Source organism: Rissa tridactyla, chromosome 23 (genome assembly GCF_028500815.1).
Source record: "Rissa tridactyla isolate bRisTri1 chromosome 23, bRisTri1.patW.cur.20221130, whole genome shotgun sequence".
In the NCBI taxonomy this organism is placed as follows: Eukaryota; Metazoa; Chordata; class Aves; order Charadriiformes; family Laridae; genus Rissa; species Rissa tridactyla.
The window spans coordinates 3,518,092-3,532,886 of record NC_071488.1 but is presented as its reverse complement, the minus strand read 5'-3'; the positions used below and the strand labels follow the sequence as shown (position 1 = coordinate 3,532,886).

The 14,795-nt window shown below is 61.2% G+C and overlaps 3 protein-coding genes across 6 annotated transcripts; 1 reads left to right on the top strand and 2 right to left on the bottom strand.

Annotated features, from left to right (window-relative positions):
- The first annotated feature begins 1,372 nt into the window (after positions 1 to 1,372).
- PAQR6 (progestin and adipoQ receptor family member 6) lies at positions 1,373 to 6,520 on the top strand. 3 transcript variants are annotated; one of them, XM_054182547.1, is made up of 8 exons: positions 1,373 to 1,914; positions 2,862 to 2,970; positions 3,201 to 3,328; positions 3,934 to 4,139; positions 4,238 to 4,364; positions 4,579 to 4,675; positions 4,777 to 4,921; positions 5,075 to 5,472. In XM_054182547.1, exons 2-8 carry the CDS (start codon positions 2,920 to 2,922, stop codon positions 5,344 to 5,346), a joined length of 1,026 nt encoding a protein of 341 aa, XP_054038522.1. In that variant the 5' UTR covers positions 1,373 to 1,914; positions 2,862 to 2,919; the 3' UTR covers positions 5,347 to 5,472. The 3 variants fall into 3 exon arrangements, with proteins under 3 accessions (XP_054038522.1, XP_054038521.1, XP_054038523.1); XM_054182546.1 differs by lacking the exon at positions 4,579 to 4,675 and having other exon boundaries at positions 5,075 to 6,520; XM_054182548.1 differs by lacking the exons at positions 1,373 to 1,914; positions 4,579 to 4,675 and having other exon boundaries at positions 2,924 to 2,970; positions 3,272 to 3,328; positions 5,075 to 6,520.
- A 303-nt stretch (positions 6,521 to 6,823) lies between these two features.
- BGLAP (bone gamma-carboxyglutamate protein) lies at positions 6,824 to 8,079 on the bottom strand. The gene is made up of 4 exons (XM_054182876.1): positions 7,637 to 8,079; positions 7,276 to 7,320; positions 7,121 to 7,187; positions 6,824 to 6,956 (listed from the first exon to the last, which is right to left on the bottom strand). Exons 1-4 carry the CDS (start codon positions 7,695 to 7,697, stop codon positions 6,824 to 6,826), a joined length of 306 nt encoding a protein of 101 aa, XP_054038851.1. The 5' UTR covers positions 7,698 to 8,079.
- Positions 8,080 to 9,116: 1,037 nt separating this feature from the next.
- Positions 9,117 to 14,659, bottom strand: PMF1 (polyamine modulated factor 1). Of its 2 annotated transcripts, XR_008463387.1 has the most exons (6): positions 12,805 to 14,659; positions 12,607 to 12,712; positions 11,971 to 12,071; positions 11,014 to 11,209; positions 10,109 to 10,628; positions 9,117 to 9,883 (listed from the first exon to the last, which is right to left on the bottom strand). XR_008463387.1 is itself a non-coding variant. In XM_054182659.1 (5 exons), the coding sequence occupies exons 1-5, from the start codon at positions 13,071 to 13,073 to the stop codon at positions 10,575 to 10,577; spliced, it is 726 nt and encodes a 241-aa protein (XP_054038634.1). In that variant the 5' UTR covers positions 13,074 to 14,659; the 3' UTR covers positions 9,117 to 10,574. The 2 variants fall into 2 exon arrangements, 1 of the variants encoding a protein (XP_054038634.1); XM_054182659.1 differs by having other exon boundaries at positions 9,117 to 10,628.
- Positions 14,660 to 14,795: the final 136 nt, after the last annotated feature.

Below are 14,795 nucleotides of genomic sequence, written 5' to 3'. Positions count from 1 at the left end.
GTCCGTCTCCTGGGCAGCCCCAGGGACGGGTACGTTTTTTGATGTGTGAATCCGCCCTCAAACCTGCGCTTTGCTGACCAAACGTTTTGCTTTTCAGAAAAAAAAGAAAAAAAAAAAAAAAGAAGCTTTGCCGTTCCCAACGCCTTTGTTATTTGACTTGGGTGAAGGAAGGCGTAACCTTGGTTTGCTGTTGAGTTGCTGGGATCAAATGTAGGTGGGTCCCTTCCTTATCCCTGTAGCCGGAAGAGTGTTTTCCTTCGTTCCTTTGCCCGCTGCCCTTCGGGGGTCAGGGTGAGTTTGTCCTTTTGCCAGGACTCTGCCTGGAATCACAGGATAGTTACGGCTGGAAGGGGCCGTTGGGATGGGCGAGTCCAACCATCGACCCAACCCTGCCCAAACCCCCGCTGACCCACGTCCCTCGGCGCCACGGTCCCGGCTTTTAAACCCCTCCAGGGATGGCGACTCCACCGCTGCCCTGGGCAGCCTGGTCCAACGCTTGGCAACCCTTTTGGTGAAGAATTTTTTCCTAATATCCATCCTAAACCTCCCCCGTTACTGCCCTCGGGGGCATCCTAACGCCGGCAGCCGTCGTGAACAGCAAAAATAACGGCGGTGGTTCATGGGGCGGCTTCTCAGCTCGGTTTTAAACCGGGGGGTTGGAAAGTAGACGTCTTTAAATACGCGTGACTTTTAAATGGCGATTCGAGGCGCCTTTAAGAGGCTGGGTGTCGGGGGCAGAGCCGGGCAGCCCGCGAAGTCGGGCGCTGTGACTGGGGAAGCTGGAGGGCGGTGGTTTATGGCGGGGGTGGGGGGAGGAAACTCTTCCATTCCCTGTATTCCCACACCAAAGCTCCTTTATTTGCCCTGCTGGTGGGAAGCGCTGAGCCGGGCGCCGGTAGAATTTGCCCTCCTCCAGTTCTTTGGCGGCTGCCAGCACTGGGAAGGTTTTTGGGGGGGAGGGGGGGTGTTGCGAAAAGGCGACTCCGTCTTTCAGGCTGCAGTGGGAGAAGAAGCCGGGGGCGACTTCTTCCCGCGGGGCGAGACGTGCCCTGCGTCCCAACGCCGCTGCCTGCGGTGGCACAAAAGGGACCCGTCACCGCCAGCTCTGTCCCTTCCGAAGGGGCTGGAAACGCCTCTTCCAGCTCAGGAGGGCTGTGCCAAGACGCTGCCCCGGCGTTCACGGCCTCGCCGGCGGCTGTGGATGCGCCACCTGCCCCGTCACCGAACTCCGGGCCGCCGTTCCCAGTCGGCGGCGGCCGCATGTTGCTGCCGGGGTCGCCCCATGGCTGTGGGTCTGGAATTGAAGCAGGATAAAAGCGTTATAACACTGATCGAGAGTTGGGACTCCTGGTCCTGCTCATTGGGGTGACGAATCCTTGGAAAACCCCGGGAGCATCCCTGTCTCCAGCCCCGCTCACCGGCCTTTCCCCTCCCTCTCTGCGCCTCCGCTTCCCGCTTCTCCCCCATCTCCCTGCCCCGAACCCGGGCTTTGCTGTGCTTCATCCAGGTTATTTTGGAGGGGCTTTTCAGCTCCGGGGGCTGCATCCCTGCCAAGATCCGGCAGGTCCCGAGACCCCAGACCCTCCCGCCGGCCTCCTGCCAACGCCGGCCGGAGAAAGGCAGGACCAGAGCCCAGTGCGCGGCTCTGCCCGCCGAGTGCCGTGGATGCGACCTGCTCGTCCCACCGAGCTGTGCCCGGCTCCCGCGGCCGAGCCGGGAACACGAGCCCTCCAATGGTAAAGAAATCCCCAAAAATGGGGGCTGTGAAAGCACCGATCCCGCTCACAGCTCAACCCTCCACCTCCTGACCGGCGCCTGCATCCAGCCCCGGGTGGACGCCTCCGCTGGCATTCGCCGCCATGGACTGAGCCCGAGCCACCTCCAGCCCTCCTCATGCCAGCGGGACGCCAGCAGGTCAGTCGGGGATGTTTTCCCAAACTTGTTTTCGCTTTTTCCGCCTCTTCTCCCTCTTCCCAGGTCTCTTCGTGGGACCCCCGCCATGTCACCCGAGGGGGGGGGTTTGCTGCGGATCTGGGTCCGGCTCTCCCAGCTGAGGGGCTCCTTGGCATTTAAAGTTCGATAAAGTTCGATAAAGAAGCCACTTGCCAGTCCCCCCGCCACCCATGGAGGTGCACGTGCCCCTCTGGCAGCACACGGCGGGGCAAAACCCCCCCGTGCGCAGTGAGGGGTCTGGCATTTGGGGGGATTTGAGGAGGGGGGGGGATTTCAGCCAAAGCAGGCGGCGTGGCCGGTACAAAGCTCCCTTTGAGCCCCCGCAGAGGCCGCGGCTGCCCCTTCGCCAACGAGCAGGAGCTGCCGGGGCCGGGGGGGGACCCTCGGCCATTTCCCAGCGCTGCAGGGGGCCGGGGAGAGGGGCAGCGAGCGGCCCTGGAGGGGACGGGACCCCCCCGGCCCATGGGGGCGAGGAGGGGGCTCCCCGGGGCGGCTGGAGGAGGGGGCTGCCAGCACGGTGTCCCCCATGTCCCACCCGTGCTCCTCGCCGGCTCCGCGCAGGGTGGTGGGAGGGGTCTCCGGACGCTTGCGGGTTGTTTTGTTGGTTTTCTTTTTTTTTTTCTTCTTTTCTGCCCCCCCCCCCCCCCCCCCGCCCCTTATAAACCACTGGGTGAGTTTTGGGCTGGGGGGTGGTGAGTGGGGACACTCAGGACCCCCCCCACCACCGGTGCTGTCGGGCTGCTTTCCCCATGCCGTGCCTCAGTTTCCCCACCCGCCGAGTTTGGTGTCCCGCTTCATCCCGGACCCTGCGTAACACTGGGGGGCGGGGGGGGGGTGGGGTGGGGTGGCTGTTCTGGCTCCTGCAGCCCCGTCCCAGTCGCCCACTGGGCTCCGTCCCGTCTCCGCAGGACATGGGCTGTGGCCCGGTGCCCTGACACCTCCAGCCCCCGGCGCCCCGGCCCCGCCATGCTGACGATAAAGCTGCCGCAGATCTTCCGGGTCCACCAGGTGCCTCGGGTACGTGTGGCTGGGTGCTGGCGGGGCTCCGTCCCCCCCGTTTCTCCCCCCACTTCCCTCCTCCAAGGTGGAAAATCACCCGGGGTCCCCGGCCAACCTTGCTCCGGCTGCTGAGATGCTCCCAGCCCATCCTGCCTCAGTTTCCCCACCCACCGCGAGGCCAGAGCAGCTCTCGGGGGCTGCCCCGCTCCCCCCGCTGCGTCCCCTGACCGGCCCCGCTGTCCCCACAGACCTTCTGGGAGGATGGGATCATGTCAGGGTACCGGCACCCCAAGAGCTCAGCCCTTGACTGCGTCCTCAGCTCCTTCCAGATGACTAACGAGACAGTCAACATCTGGACACACTTCCTGCCGGCCTGGTGGGGACGGGGATGGGGACAGAGACGAGGATGTGAATTGGAATGGTGATGGGGACACAGGATAGAGACAGGGATGGGGATGGGGACAGGGATGGGGATGGCAATGGTGGAAGGATGGAGAAGGGAATGGGGACAGGGACGGGGATGGCAATGATGGAAGGATGGCAATGGTGGAAGGATGGAGATGGGAATGGGGACAGGGACAGGGATGGCAATGATGGAAGGATGGAGAAGGGAATGGGGACAGGGACAGGGATGGCAATGACGGAAGGATGGCAATGACGGAAGGGTGGAGACGGGAATGGGGACAGGGACGGGGATGGCAATGATGGAAGGATGGCAATGGTGGAAGGATGGAGATGGGAATGGGGACGGGGACAGGTAAGGATGGCAATGACGGAAGGGTGGAGACGGGAATAGGGACAGGGACGGGGATGGCAATGATGGAAGGATGGCAATGGTGGAAGGATGGAGACGGGAATGGGGACAGAGGTGTGGAGATGGGGACAAGCACGGGGATGAGGATGGAGATGGGGATGGGGACAAAGACAGGCTGGAGATGGGGACAGGGACGGAGCTCACCCCAGCGTCTCCTGTGCCCGCAGGTATTTCGTGTGGCGCTTCCTGGTGCTCTCCTCCTCCCTGGAGCTGTGGCGGGACCCCTACCACTGGCCGCTGCTCATCTACCTGCTGCTCGTCTGCCTCTACCCCTTCGCCTCCAGCTGCGCCCACACCTTCAGCTCCATGTCGGCGCGCGCCCGCCACATCTGCTACTTCTGCGACTACGGAGCCCTCAGCCTCTACAGCCTGGGTGAGCCGCTGCCGAGAGGGTCCGGCACGGGGCCGGGGCCGGGTCTGGGGCCGGGGCCGGGGAGCCAGTGGCCCCATCACGCTGCATTTCTCTCGCAGGCTGTGCTTTTGCCTACGGTGCCTACGCGATGCCGGACCACTGGGTCAGCGGCGTTTGGCACCGTTACTTTGTCCCCGCGGCCGCTTTGAACTCCTTTGTCTGCACCGGCCTCTCCTGCTACTCCCGGTACGTTTCGGGGTCGAAGCTCCAGCGCCGCAGCCGGGTGGAAACTGGGGCTGGAGGATTTTGTCCTTCTCAGCTCTGGGGGTGTCTCGGGGCTGGGGGGGGGGGGGATGTCCCTGCTCAGGCCCAAAGCCAAGGTGCTTGCAGGGTCCTGGCTGTGGGGGCCGACAGGGATCTGTGCGTGTGTTGCCCCCCCGGCCCCGGTCCCCCTTCACAGCTTCCCGGAGCTGGAGCGTCCCCGGCTGAGCAAGGTGCTGCGGACGGCGGCTTTCGTCTACCCCTTCCTCTACGACAACATCCCGCTCTTCTGCCGGGTGAGCCGGGAGCGGGGGGGGGTCAGGGGCCGGGTGCCACCACCACGGGGGTCCCAGGTGTTTGTCCCCCTCCCCCTTTTTCACCCCCCCCCTCCCCACAGCTCCTCTTCTTCTTCTGGAGTAACCACCCCTGGAGCGATGCCATGGCCGGGTACTGCTACCACCTCCTCTTCGCGCTGCTCACCGGCTTCCTCTTCGCCTCCCACCTTCCTGAGCGCCTGGCGCCCGGCCGCTTCGACTACATCGGTGAGCAGCCATTCCCCCCCTCCCGGTGCCTCCTGGTGCCCCCCAGTGCCCCCCAGTGCCGCAGCTCCGGTCCCCAGCCCCGCAAAGCAGCAGGAGCTGCGCAGGGAGTCCCAGCACCCAGGGGTGACGTTGGCTTCTCCCTCCCCCGGGCAGGCCACAGCCACCAGCTCTTCCACATCTGCGCCGTGCTGGGCACCCACTTCCAGCTGGAGGCCATCCTCTGCGACGCGCGCTCGCGCCGGGCCTGGCTGCGGGGCCACCTGCCCGTCCCGGGGCTCCCCGGCACCTTTGGCACCGCCGGACTGGCGTTTTTGGGCAACGCTGCCATCATCGGCGCCTTCACCGCCGCCTTGCCCCGGGCACCCAGCAGCTCCGGCAGCCCCCCGAGCGTCCCCAGCGAGGCCGGGCGCTGGAGGGACCCGTGACACTGCGGGCGAGGGGCCAGGCTGCAGGGGCTGCGCACCCTCAGAGCTCTCCCCCCACGCAAGTGTGGGGAGAAGAGGGGCTCACACACCTGGGTCCTGCTGTGGGGTGTCACAAGGTGAGGCGTGTGAGTCCCCCTCCTGCCCTGGTCCCTCTGCAGCCCCGTGCCTCAGTTTCCCCACCTTTTAAACGCAGCTAATCGTACTCATCACTGCGGGAAGGGCACCGTAGCGCACTTAGCTTGCACCTAACCCATGTAGGAGCCCCGTGCGGTGGCCTCACCCCCAGGGCACGGGATCCCCAGGCCACCACAGCGTCCCGTTTCCCAGCAGGTTCAGTGCAGTAACGCTGGGCACCCCGTCTGTCTGTCTGTCTGTGTGTCGGTGAGAGAGAGAGAGAGAGAGAGAGTGTGTGTGTGTGTGTGTGAGATGTGCAGGGCTCTGACATGGCGTGCACGGCCCCGCTGCAGCGTGCATGGCCGTGACACGGCGTGCACAGCTCCAACACGGCGTGCACGGCCCCGCTGCAGCGTGCATGGCTGTGACATGGCATGCATGGCCCTGCCGCAGCCCAGCCATTGCGCAGTGTCGGCAGTGGGTGCCTGGGGACGGCCGAGGGCCGCAGGGACTGGGGCTGGCAGCAGAGGGGGGGGCTTCAGGCTGGAGCTGAGGGTGCAGGGGGCCGGCAGAGGTGGCAGCTGGGGTCAGGGCCTGGCACAGAGTTGGCCCCAGTGGCCCCAGCATGGGGTCAGGGGGTCCTGTGCTGTGGGACGCCAGGAGCGGTGGCTGCGCAGGAGGAGGATTTGGGGCAGGGGAGCTGTGGCCCGGCGTGGGGACCCAGCAGCAACGGGGCAAGTGCTTTGGTTGAGGGGAGCGGGGGTAGGAGAGACAGAGCCCGGCAGCCCCCAGCACGACGGGGGGGTGTGTGTGTGGGTGTGTGTGTGGGAAGGGACGGGATGGGACAGGACACCATGGCCGTGGCCAGGCAGAGCACCACGCACGGGACGTGGGTCCCAATCTCCCCTCGCTCCCCCCCTGCCCCACCCCAGCCTCAATGAACCGGTGGTTTGCCGAGGAAACCCTGCCGCTGGGAAGGGCTCTGGGCCCCACGGGGCAACCCCGCTGCCCCCTAATGACCCCGCGCTTCGGACAAGCAGCTCTAAATTAAACTGGAATAACGGCGGCGCAAGCGCTGGTCTCGCCATTGACAGGAGCCGGCTGGTGACGGCCCCGGCTCTGCCCTGGAGGCTGCTCCCGGTGCTGGGAGAGGGAGGAGGAGCTGGGGGGGGGGTCGTCAACCTCGACCCAGGGCCCTTCTGCTGCCATCTCACCCCCATCCCACCCCCTCAGGCGAGGAAGGGGCTGGCGACACCATTTCTGCATTTATTTCTTTCCACGGTTGACAGAAAGGGGGGTGGAAGCGGTGGTAGCGGCGGTGGCCGGAGGTCAGACCCACGGCCCGGGCGGGGGGCGGCGGGGGCTACACGGTGCCGTAGAAGCGCCGGTACGCCTCCTGGAAGCCGATGTGGTCGGCCAGCTCGTCGCAGTCGGGGTTGAACTCGCAAACCTCGCGCTTGGCCTCCAGCGGGTCCCACACGACACCGTAGGCGCTGCTGGGGACAGGTGAAGGACACAGGGGATGGCAGAGGGTCCCCGGCCCTGGGGAAGGGCCCAAACCCAGGATTTCTTTGCGTGTGCTGGCCGGGGACCGTGTGGCCCCCGCGGTGTCACCCGGGGGGGTGGGAGGGGTCTCCAGCACAACGGGGTCAAGCGCTACCTGTCATAGACGTAATTCCTCTTGTGTCTCCGCACCACCTCGGCGCTGGCGCGTTTGGAGACGAAGGCTGCGGGGACACAGCGGTGGGTGGGTCAGGGGGGGGCTGGGTGTCCCAGCCCCTCTCCCTGGGGACAAACCCGAGCGCAGACACTCACCTTCGGAGCTGGGCGAGTCGTCGGCGCTGCTGGAGCGGTCGGCAGCTGAGGGATGGCACGGAGCGGTCAGGGCAGACGCGGGGAGGCTGGGGATGGCCCCGCGCAGGCTGTGCCCTCACCCTGCTCCTCCTTTTGGGGCTCCCATCCCACCCCCCCAGTCCAACCCCTCACCCAGACCCCCCACCCCCTCCCTGGGCCTGGCAGAGGGTTCCCCATCCCCCTGCTCGGGCCCTGCACCCTCCACCCCACGGCTCGGCAAATCTCCCTCTGAGCCCCTCGGCTCCCTGCAGCCGACAGCAGAGCCCATCCTGGGGCACGGTGCCCCCCACCAGCCCCCGTCACCCCCCCGGACACCCCGTACCTCTGCGGCAGAGGCCGAGGGTGAGGAGGGCCAGGAGGGTCAGCAAGACGAGGGGCTTCATGGTGCCTCTCTGCGCGGGCGCTGGGCTCGGTGCAGCCCCTGGTCCCCGACCGGCTTTATAGGGCGCTGTGACCACCGCGACCAGTCAAGGAGGGGCCCAGCGGCCCCGTCAGGGCTATTTCCAGCACATCCGCTGGGGCCGGGAGCCGCCAGCACAGGCGGCAATTGTGGTTTGGGGTGAACTCGGTTCCCCCGTGACCAGCCAGAGCCCACAGGGAGGGAAACACGGCCCCGGGCCAGTGGAGATTTGCTGGTGAGCCCAGCCCTGTCCGCCTGGCAGCACCCCGTCCCGAACTGGGATGGGAAACGGGGCACTGGTGGGACTCCTCGCTGCACCCCCCCAGGCACCGTCCCCCTGGATCCCAGCGGGGTTGCTGCCACACTAGGAGAGTTTCACAGAATCACAAAAAAAAAATCACAGAACCACAGAATGGTTTGGGTTGGGAAGGGACCTTGAAGACCATCCCGTCCCCTCCCCTGCCCTGGGCAGGGACACCTCCCACCAGCCCAGGTGGCTCCAAGCCCCGTCCAACCTGGCCTTGAACCCCTCCAGGGATGGGGCAGCCACAGCTTCTCTGGGCAACCTGGCCCAGGGGCTCAGCGCCCTCGGAAGAAGGAATTTCTTCCCCACATCTCATCTCAATCTCCCCTCTTTTGGTTTCAACCCATTCCCAACGTCCCGTGGCTCCCCTCCCTGCTCCAGAGTCCCTCCCCAGCTTTCCCGGAGCCCCTTGAGGGACTGGAAGGGGCTCCAAGGTCTCCGCGGAGCCTTCTCTTCTCCAGGCTGAACCCCCCCAGCTCTCTCAGCCTGTGAGAACCTCTTTCCTGCCAAAACCCGGGGGTTTTGCCTCTCCGTGCAGGGCCAACAGGGACTTGGCCCATTTTTGCTTCAGGGACCAGCGTGTGCTCCGTCCGTGGCATCGCCATCGCAGCCCCTCACCAGGGGGGAGGAGGGGGAGCAGGTGCCCTGGCCCTCGGGCTCCGTGCAGCTCTGCCGTGCCGCATCCCACGGGCAGATGCTGCCTGCCAGCGCCAGGGCCCCAGGAACAAGACCCCAGGAAGCGGTCCAGCACCTCTCAAAACCCCAAAACGGGGCCTTCCAAGAACAAAAAGCGTGCTGCTGGTGTGTTTCAGGCACCAGGCAGAGGCAAAGGGGAGTGGAACAGCTGGAGAAGGAGAATCTCTTGTTCCTCCATCCTTTTACTTCCCCCTCTCCACCAGACCCCAACAGTGCTCCGGGTGCTCACCCACCTCCAGAGTTTGCTCCTGTTTAACTCCAGGAGGGCTCTGAGCAGTGGGAGCTCCCAGGGCCACCTGGGCTGACATTCCTCTTTGGGATCCTGACCACTTTCCAGACTTTCAGATCCTATAAATCCCAGCCCTGTCTTGAAAAGCGGAACCGGAGGCTTTGGGGCGGAGGAGGAGAGAAATGCTGAAGCCAGAGCCTTTGTCAAACAAACCCATAAACTATAGACTACGCGGGCCAAGCGCACACAGCGGGAGCCAAGACTGGGGGAACAACAGCTCCAATTTATTTAGATTATAATGCAGCGAGGGAAGGCTTGTTTACGACAGAAGGAAAATATGCCTAAGTCAGTCAATCGCAGGCTCTGGCTGCCTCTAATTAAAACCAGAGGCCTGCGCTTGGTGGAAATCGCCACCATTGTTCTCTGAGTTTGTATTTCCCCACCGCAGAGGCGGGGGGGACGCGCGCACTCGCAGCCGCAGAGCGCAACAGGCGAGGACGACAACAGGTGACCGGAGAACCTGCTGCCCTCGGCAGGTCTGGTGCCTGTTGGAAACAGACTCGCCCTCGCTCCTTGTCAGGCCCAGAAAGACTCTCCTCGTTATCTGCCCGGCCCAGGGGAAGGATCTTTTCTTCGTTTTGAAGACAGAGCTCACGTGCAGGGCTTCACTAACGCCCCGGCAGGCAGACTCCAGTGAGCCCCCGCTTCCCTGGCCGGAAAACTTCCCATGAGACGGTAAAGAACAACTCCAGATGGGTAAAGCCAATCCCAGTTTGGTTCCAGAAGTCAACACACAGATGTTTCACAGGAAAACATTAAAACCCTTCGCCGCGAGCCCACAAAGTCGAGACAGGGCCGTTCAAACCTCTGCTCGTCTCCGCACAGCCAAACGGCAGAGCCCCGGAGCCTTCACACTCGGAGAAGCGGCATCAGCGTGGACCTGCTGGGAGGGAGCAGGGTTGGAAACTAACTGGAAAGAAGGAATATGTGGCAACGAGGAACTTGATGCGATAAAGCAGCTGCTGACACGTCTGTTCTGATGGCCTGCGGGCGGACAACTGCTTAAAAACATGGATAGTGAAAACGAGCACTGCAAAACCATGGCAAAAAAGAGTCCGATGTGGCTGTTTACACTCCACAAAATGCCGTAGTGGCATTTACCCACCTGCAGGCTCCGTGTGCAACAGCTCCCCGGCTCCTCATTCCTGCGCACAGCCCGGCCTCTGGGCTTAAGGCACCATTTTTCCTCTAATTCACACCTGAAATACTTTTAAGGCCACAAATTTGGCTTCGGCGAGCTCGAATCACGCATGTGACGGCGCTAAAGAAGCGTGGGAGTGCACAGGCAGGCCCTGGCTATCAGATCTGTGGGATTCTCCTCCCTGTTGAGCTGAGTGGGGAACAGGAAATCGTCATCTGTTTATTTCCAAAGATCCTGATGTGTTCTTTTTTTATTTCTTCACAAACTTTATCAAATTGTGCAAGTCCAGCAGCTTTTCAGTCCCACTGCGAGTTCCTTCTGGCCTGACAAGATGAAGGCGAGTCTGCGTGGTTTGAACACGCCACGCACAGAGTCCCACTTGAGATGAGGATAAATTTCCCCGCGAGACGTGCAGAACCTCCCCGCGTCCTCACTGGGGCTCCCTGAATGTCATGATGAGTTCTCGTTGCTCTTTAGTAATTGCCTGGAAGGAAAACAACCACCATTGAACTCAGCAAAGCGCTTTTCTTCACAGATAACGCCGTTCAGGACGCAAAGCAGGCTGATATGAAACAGAGCGTCACTTACGCTGCCGTCCCCAGCACGTACGGAATACAACCCCCGAATCTCACATGCTCACCCACAGAAACATCCCACCCGCACACAGGGAAAGCATCCAAGACCTCCAGTGGAAATTCCCAGACCTCCCAGGCCAATTTCAGCAGCACTTGGCGCCCGGTGAGGCCTTTGATAAGCGGAAGGCTTAAATATAGTGCAGCCATTTGCTAGTCAAGCCACAGAACAGCGCTTCTTTCAGGCTGATGCTGCAAAAAGAAGGGGGATTTTAGTTGTTTATTTTTTATTTCTACCTGCCAGGCAAGTTTACGAGCTTGTATCAGCTGCTGCAGCTCCGCAATCCTATCCCTCCCCGCAAGCACAGACTCCGCCACCTTCCTGTTCTCTTCCTCCTTCTCCTTTAGGACTTTCTGCAGGTACGACCGGTGCTTGAGGAGGTACGGCACCATAGCGCTGCGGACGTCCTCCTCCGGGATCCCGCTGGGACGCCTGCCAACAAGCGGAGGTGAAGCAACCAGAGAGCAACAACGTGGCGCAGCAATTAGTCTCACGCACCTCAACTGGGAGCTGAGCTGCTGCCGTAACAGATCAGCTCACCGACTCCCGCAATTTACCTCTGGATGCTTGAGGGCAGCTAAAACCCCATTGCGTAGCTCCCTAACGCCATAGATGAAGGAACAAGAGGAATCCTGCCCAAAACTCTGCCCTCAGTTGAGGCCTGGAGGCAGGTGGGATGTAATTAACTTCCCCAAACACAAACCCAAGAAATCATGGTGATGCTTTTGATTAAAAGACCCAGCCTGCCTTTAGGCCAAAAAAAGGCAGCGCTTACAACTTCCAGTGCCTGCTGAGGCCCTGAGCAAGGCACCCCAAGGAGAAGTGCTGCTGTGAGCTCTGCTATTAGAACAGGAGCTGGGGCTAAAACACACCGCCAGCCTTTCGAATTATTCAGAATTGAGTTTACCTCCCCTCCGGTCTCCGCGGCACTAACCTCCTCCTTGCACTGAGGAAGCATAGATAGATACATGACGTAGAGAAGCACAAATACAACTTATTTTCGGATGTTTTAGACGCAATGACATTACTGTTCATCTCAACACGAAGTTTAAAAAACTCCCTTGCATCACAATGCCGAGAGCACACTTCAACATGACCCAAACGTCACACGGGAACTGACTTTTCCCCTTGAAGGAACACCCCTCCACACACACGCCCACTCCCCAAGCGCCTTCCACAAGGCTATTCCATACCACGCAGGCTCTTTGTGGTCCTTTGCCTCCTCCACGATCTTATCCAGTGAATTAAAGAGCACCTCCAGATTCCCTTCCTCCTTTACCTCCTGGATCTCCTCCTGTGAAGGAAGGACACCACAGGGATTCAGCAGGACCCAAACTGAACTGATGTGGGCATCGTTCTGCTTGTGAGCCCTCGCTTTTCCCTGGATGAGGGCTACACACTGGGAATCATCAGGTCCCCATCCCTGGAGGTCTTTAAAAGATGTGCAGACATGGGGCTTTGGGACATGGTTTAGCAGTGGAATTGGCAGTGTGAGGTTTACAGTTGGACTCGATGGTCTTTTCCAACCTAAGGAAGGCAGTGGATTCCCCATCATTGGCAATTTGAAGATTCAGCTGCCCAGGGTGCTGGGCCATCTTGTCCAGACCATGCATCTGCTAGGAAACGTTGGACAAGGTGGATCCTTGAGGCCCCTTCCAACCTGGGATTCTACAATTAAATGATTCTATAATTCCGCAGCTCTGGCTGGGGAAGTCTCTGGGCAGCAGCCTTAACTTTCTGGTTTCGCCATTCAATAAATGCATTTTCCACCCTTAACACCACGGCGGTCAGTGCCTCCGGGGGCGGCCCGGCCCCGCCTCCCCCTTCACCTTGATGGACGTCTGCAGCTGGGACACGAACTGGTCGTAAATGCTCCTGGTCATCTCGGGCTGCAGTTTGTAGAAGCAGCGGTAGCAGTTGGCGAACCTCTGGTAGCTGCAAAGCGGGAGGGGCAGGGTTAGGCCTCCCCGCCGCGGGGCCCGCCCAGGCCCCGGCTCTCCCGGAGCCCGACCCCGCTCCCGCCTCACCTCCCGGCTGTCACCAGCTTCTCCAGGAAGGTGTCCACCACGGCGGCGAAAACCTGGGCGCGGCCCGGCGTCGCGGGTACGGACGGGTCGCCATCGCCGTTCCCCGCCGCTGCTGCCGCCGCCGCCTCCTCCCCCTCAGCCCCGCTCCGCGCCGCCGCCATCTTCCACCGCCCGCCGGGCCCGCCACTGCCGCTCATTGGCTGCCGCCGCCGCGATGCGGCGCGCCCATTGGATGGCTGCGCGGGGCCCGCCCCTCCCTCAGTGCGCATGCGGGAAAGGGCGCCACGCCTCCCTGCGCGGGCAGGGGCGTGGCCTGTGCCCTGGGGGCGTGGCCTCGGCGGGCAAGGGGCGGGGCCCAGCTCAGCCCCGCCCGGGGCAGAACGGCTCAAGCGTCAAAAAATCCCCAAAGTAATAAAAATCACACACGGGGGAAACGCTTCCTCCCCCGCGTCACGGCAGGAAGCAGCGAGTAGCCCCTGAAGCGTAATCGACCGTCCCCCTCCTGACACCCCCACCCCAGTCCGCTCACGGCCTGCCTCATACACTCAATTATTCAATGAAATAAAGCGACCAAGTCTGAAGAATTCCAAGGGGGAAGAATAACCCAAGTTCTGCACAGAAGGAGAGGGAAACGCAATTTTTCCCTTGTCAAAATACTCCGTGTAAGAGCTAACTAGAACTACCCGCGGACTGTAACGGAGGACGGGTGCTCTGCGCTTTCAGGCGCTACACCTGCTTTAACCTCTTTTTTTTTTCCTGGCTTGCTCAGCTTTACACAGTCACTGCTGTTTCTTGTCAGGTCCCTCCTGGCACTACTCAGAAAGCAAAGTGTTAAAACCAAGAAAGCATCGCTGTGAGATGGCAGGACCTGGCAGACTCCCTCAGCGAGCGCCCTCCCCGCGACTAACGCGCTTTGAAACTCAGGCGTCAAACTGAAGGTCTCTGAAGTTTATTAGTTGTCAAGAACTTCGCTGGTTAAGAGAGGAATATTAAGCTTTAAAGTGTCTCCCTACATTCGTGCTGTCCGCCACTTCGCGACGCGCACCCAGACTTACCCTGCTGGTAATGACAGAGGATGATGATTACCATTTCTTTTAATATCGGTATTAGTACCGCCTTTGTGCGAGACCGGGGCTCCCGTCGGCTCGGGATACTTGCACGCTGGTGACGCTGCTGTTCCACTTTTTAGAGCAGAATCCACTATTACAGAAAGAACCGACTGGGGTCGACTTTTAAACGCCAAAAAGGCGACAGAAGAGCAGCTCGCAGAACACGCTGCTCCAACAGCTCGGGCATACGTCACCTTATTTAACGCTGCAGAAAACAAAGGTGGGATTAAAAAGGCCTTTGATGACTCATCTGCAACCCCAGTAAAGAGTGCCGTATCTTATAACCGAGTTCTGCCCTTAAACATAAAAGTCTCTCTCCAGCGGCGTCTTGTCCCACCTCCAGCAGGAACCGCAGCACATCCAGCCCCTGCATGGCTCAACTGCGGACGGCGGAACGATGGCAAGAGCCACGCTCAGCAAATCCCAGGTGAAAAGGCAGCCAAGAGCCACAGGATCAACGCAACAACCGAGAATTCCTTGTGACAGCCTTGAGATGAACAGAGGCGGCGATATGTATCTGTTGTCGGAGGTGTATCTCTCGCCTCTCAGACATGCAGCTACCTGGGATGAGCACCAGGCCTGGGCTGGCATCGCGAGAGGCAAATCTCAAATCCCGAGACCAGCAGAGCGAAGTCAAAACGATCCCTTCATTCCTCCTCCCCCCCAAAGAGCAGCCTCTTGCTTCATCACTCGACTGCAAGTTTTCATCTGGTAAAAAACACAGACCAAGAGCTGAAGGGTTTTGATCCAGCCAGAGTGCGCGAAGAATCGTCCTTGCCCTTCCCAAACAGGATAAGCAGGATTTAAACTTACAAAGTATTAGCGAACTCTTACTTCTTATTCAATATGAACATGCCGATCAGGTTTGAACTGGATCAAAAG

Bases quoted from the DNA above. Each gene is read 5' to 3' on its own strand.
- PAQR6 (XM_054182546.1), top strand. From the start codon at position 2,920: ATGCTGACGATAAAGCTGCCGCAGATCTTCCGGGTCCACCAGGTGCCT. The intron at 4,365-4,776 runs GTACGTTTCGGG...CCCTCCCCACAG, and splicing joins GGCCTCTCCTGCTACTCCCG to CTCCTCTTCTTCTTCTGGAG. The intron at 4,922-5,074 runs GTGAGCAGCCAT...TCCCCCGGGCAG, and splicing joins CGGCCGCTTCGACTACATCG to GCCACAGCCACCAGCTCTTC.
- BGLAP (XM_054182876.1), bottom strand. From the start codon at position 7,697: ATGAAGCCCCTCGTCTTGCTGACCCTCCTGGCCCTCCTCACCCTCGGC. The intron at 7,188-7,275 runs GTGAGTGTCTGC...GTGTCCCCGCAG, and splicing joins CGACTCGCCCAGCTCCGAAG to CCTTCGTCTCCAAACGCGCC. The intron at 6,957-7,120 runs GTAGCGCTTGAC...ACCTGTCCCCAG, and splicing joins AGGAATTACGTCTATGACAG to CAGCGCCTACGGTGTCGTGT.
- PMF1 (XM_054182659.1), bottom strand. From the start codon at position 13,073: ATGCGCACTGAGGGAGGGGCGGGCCCCGCGCAGCCATCCAATGGGCGC. The intron at 12,072-12,606 runs GTGAAGGGGGAG...CTTCCTTCACAG, and splicing joins AGCTGCAGACGTCCATCAAG to GAGGAGATCCAGGAGGTAAA. The intron at 10,629-11,013 runs GTAGAAATAAAA...TTTTCCTTCCAG, and splicing joins CTCGTAAACTTGCCTGGCAG to GCAATTACTAAAGAGCAACG.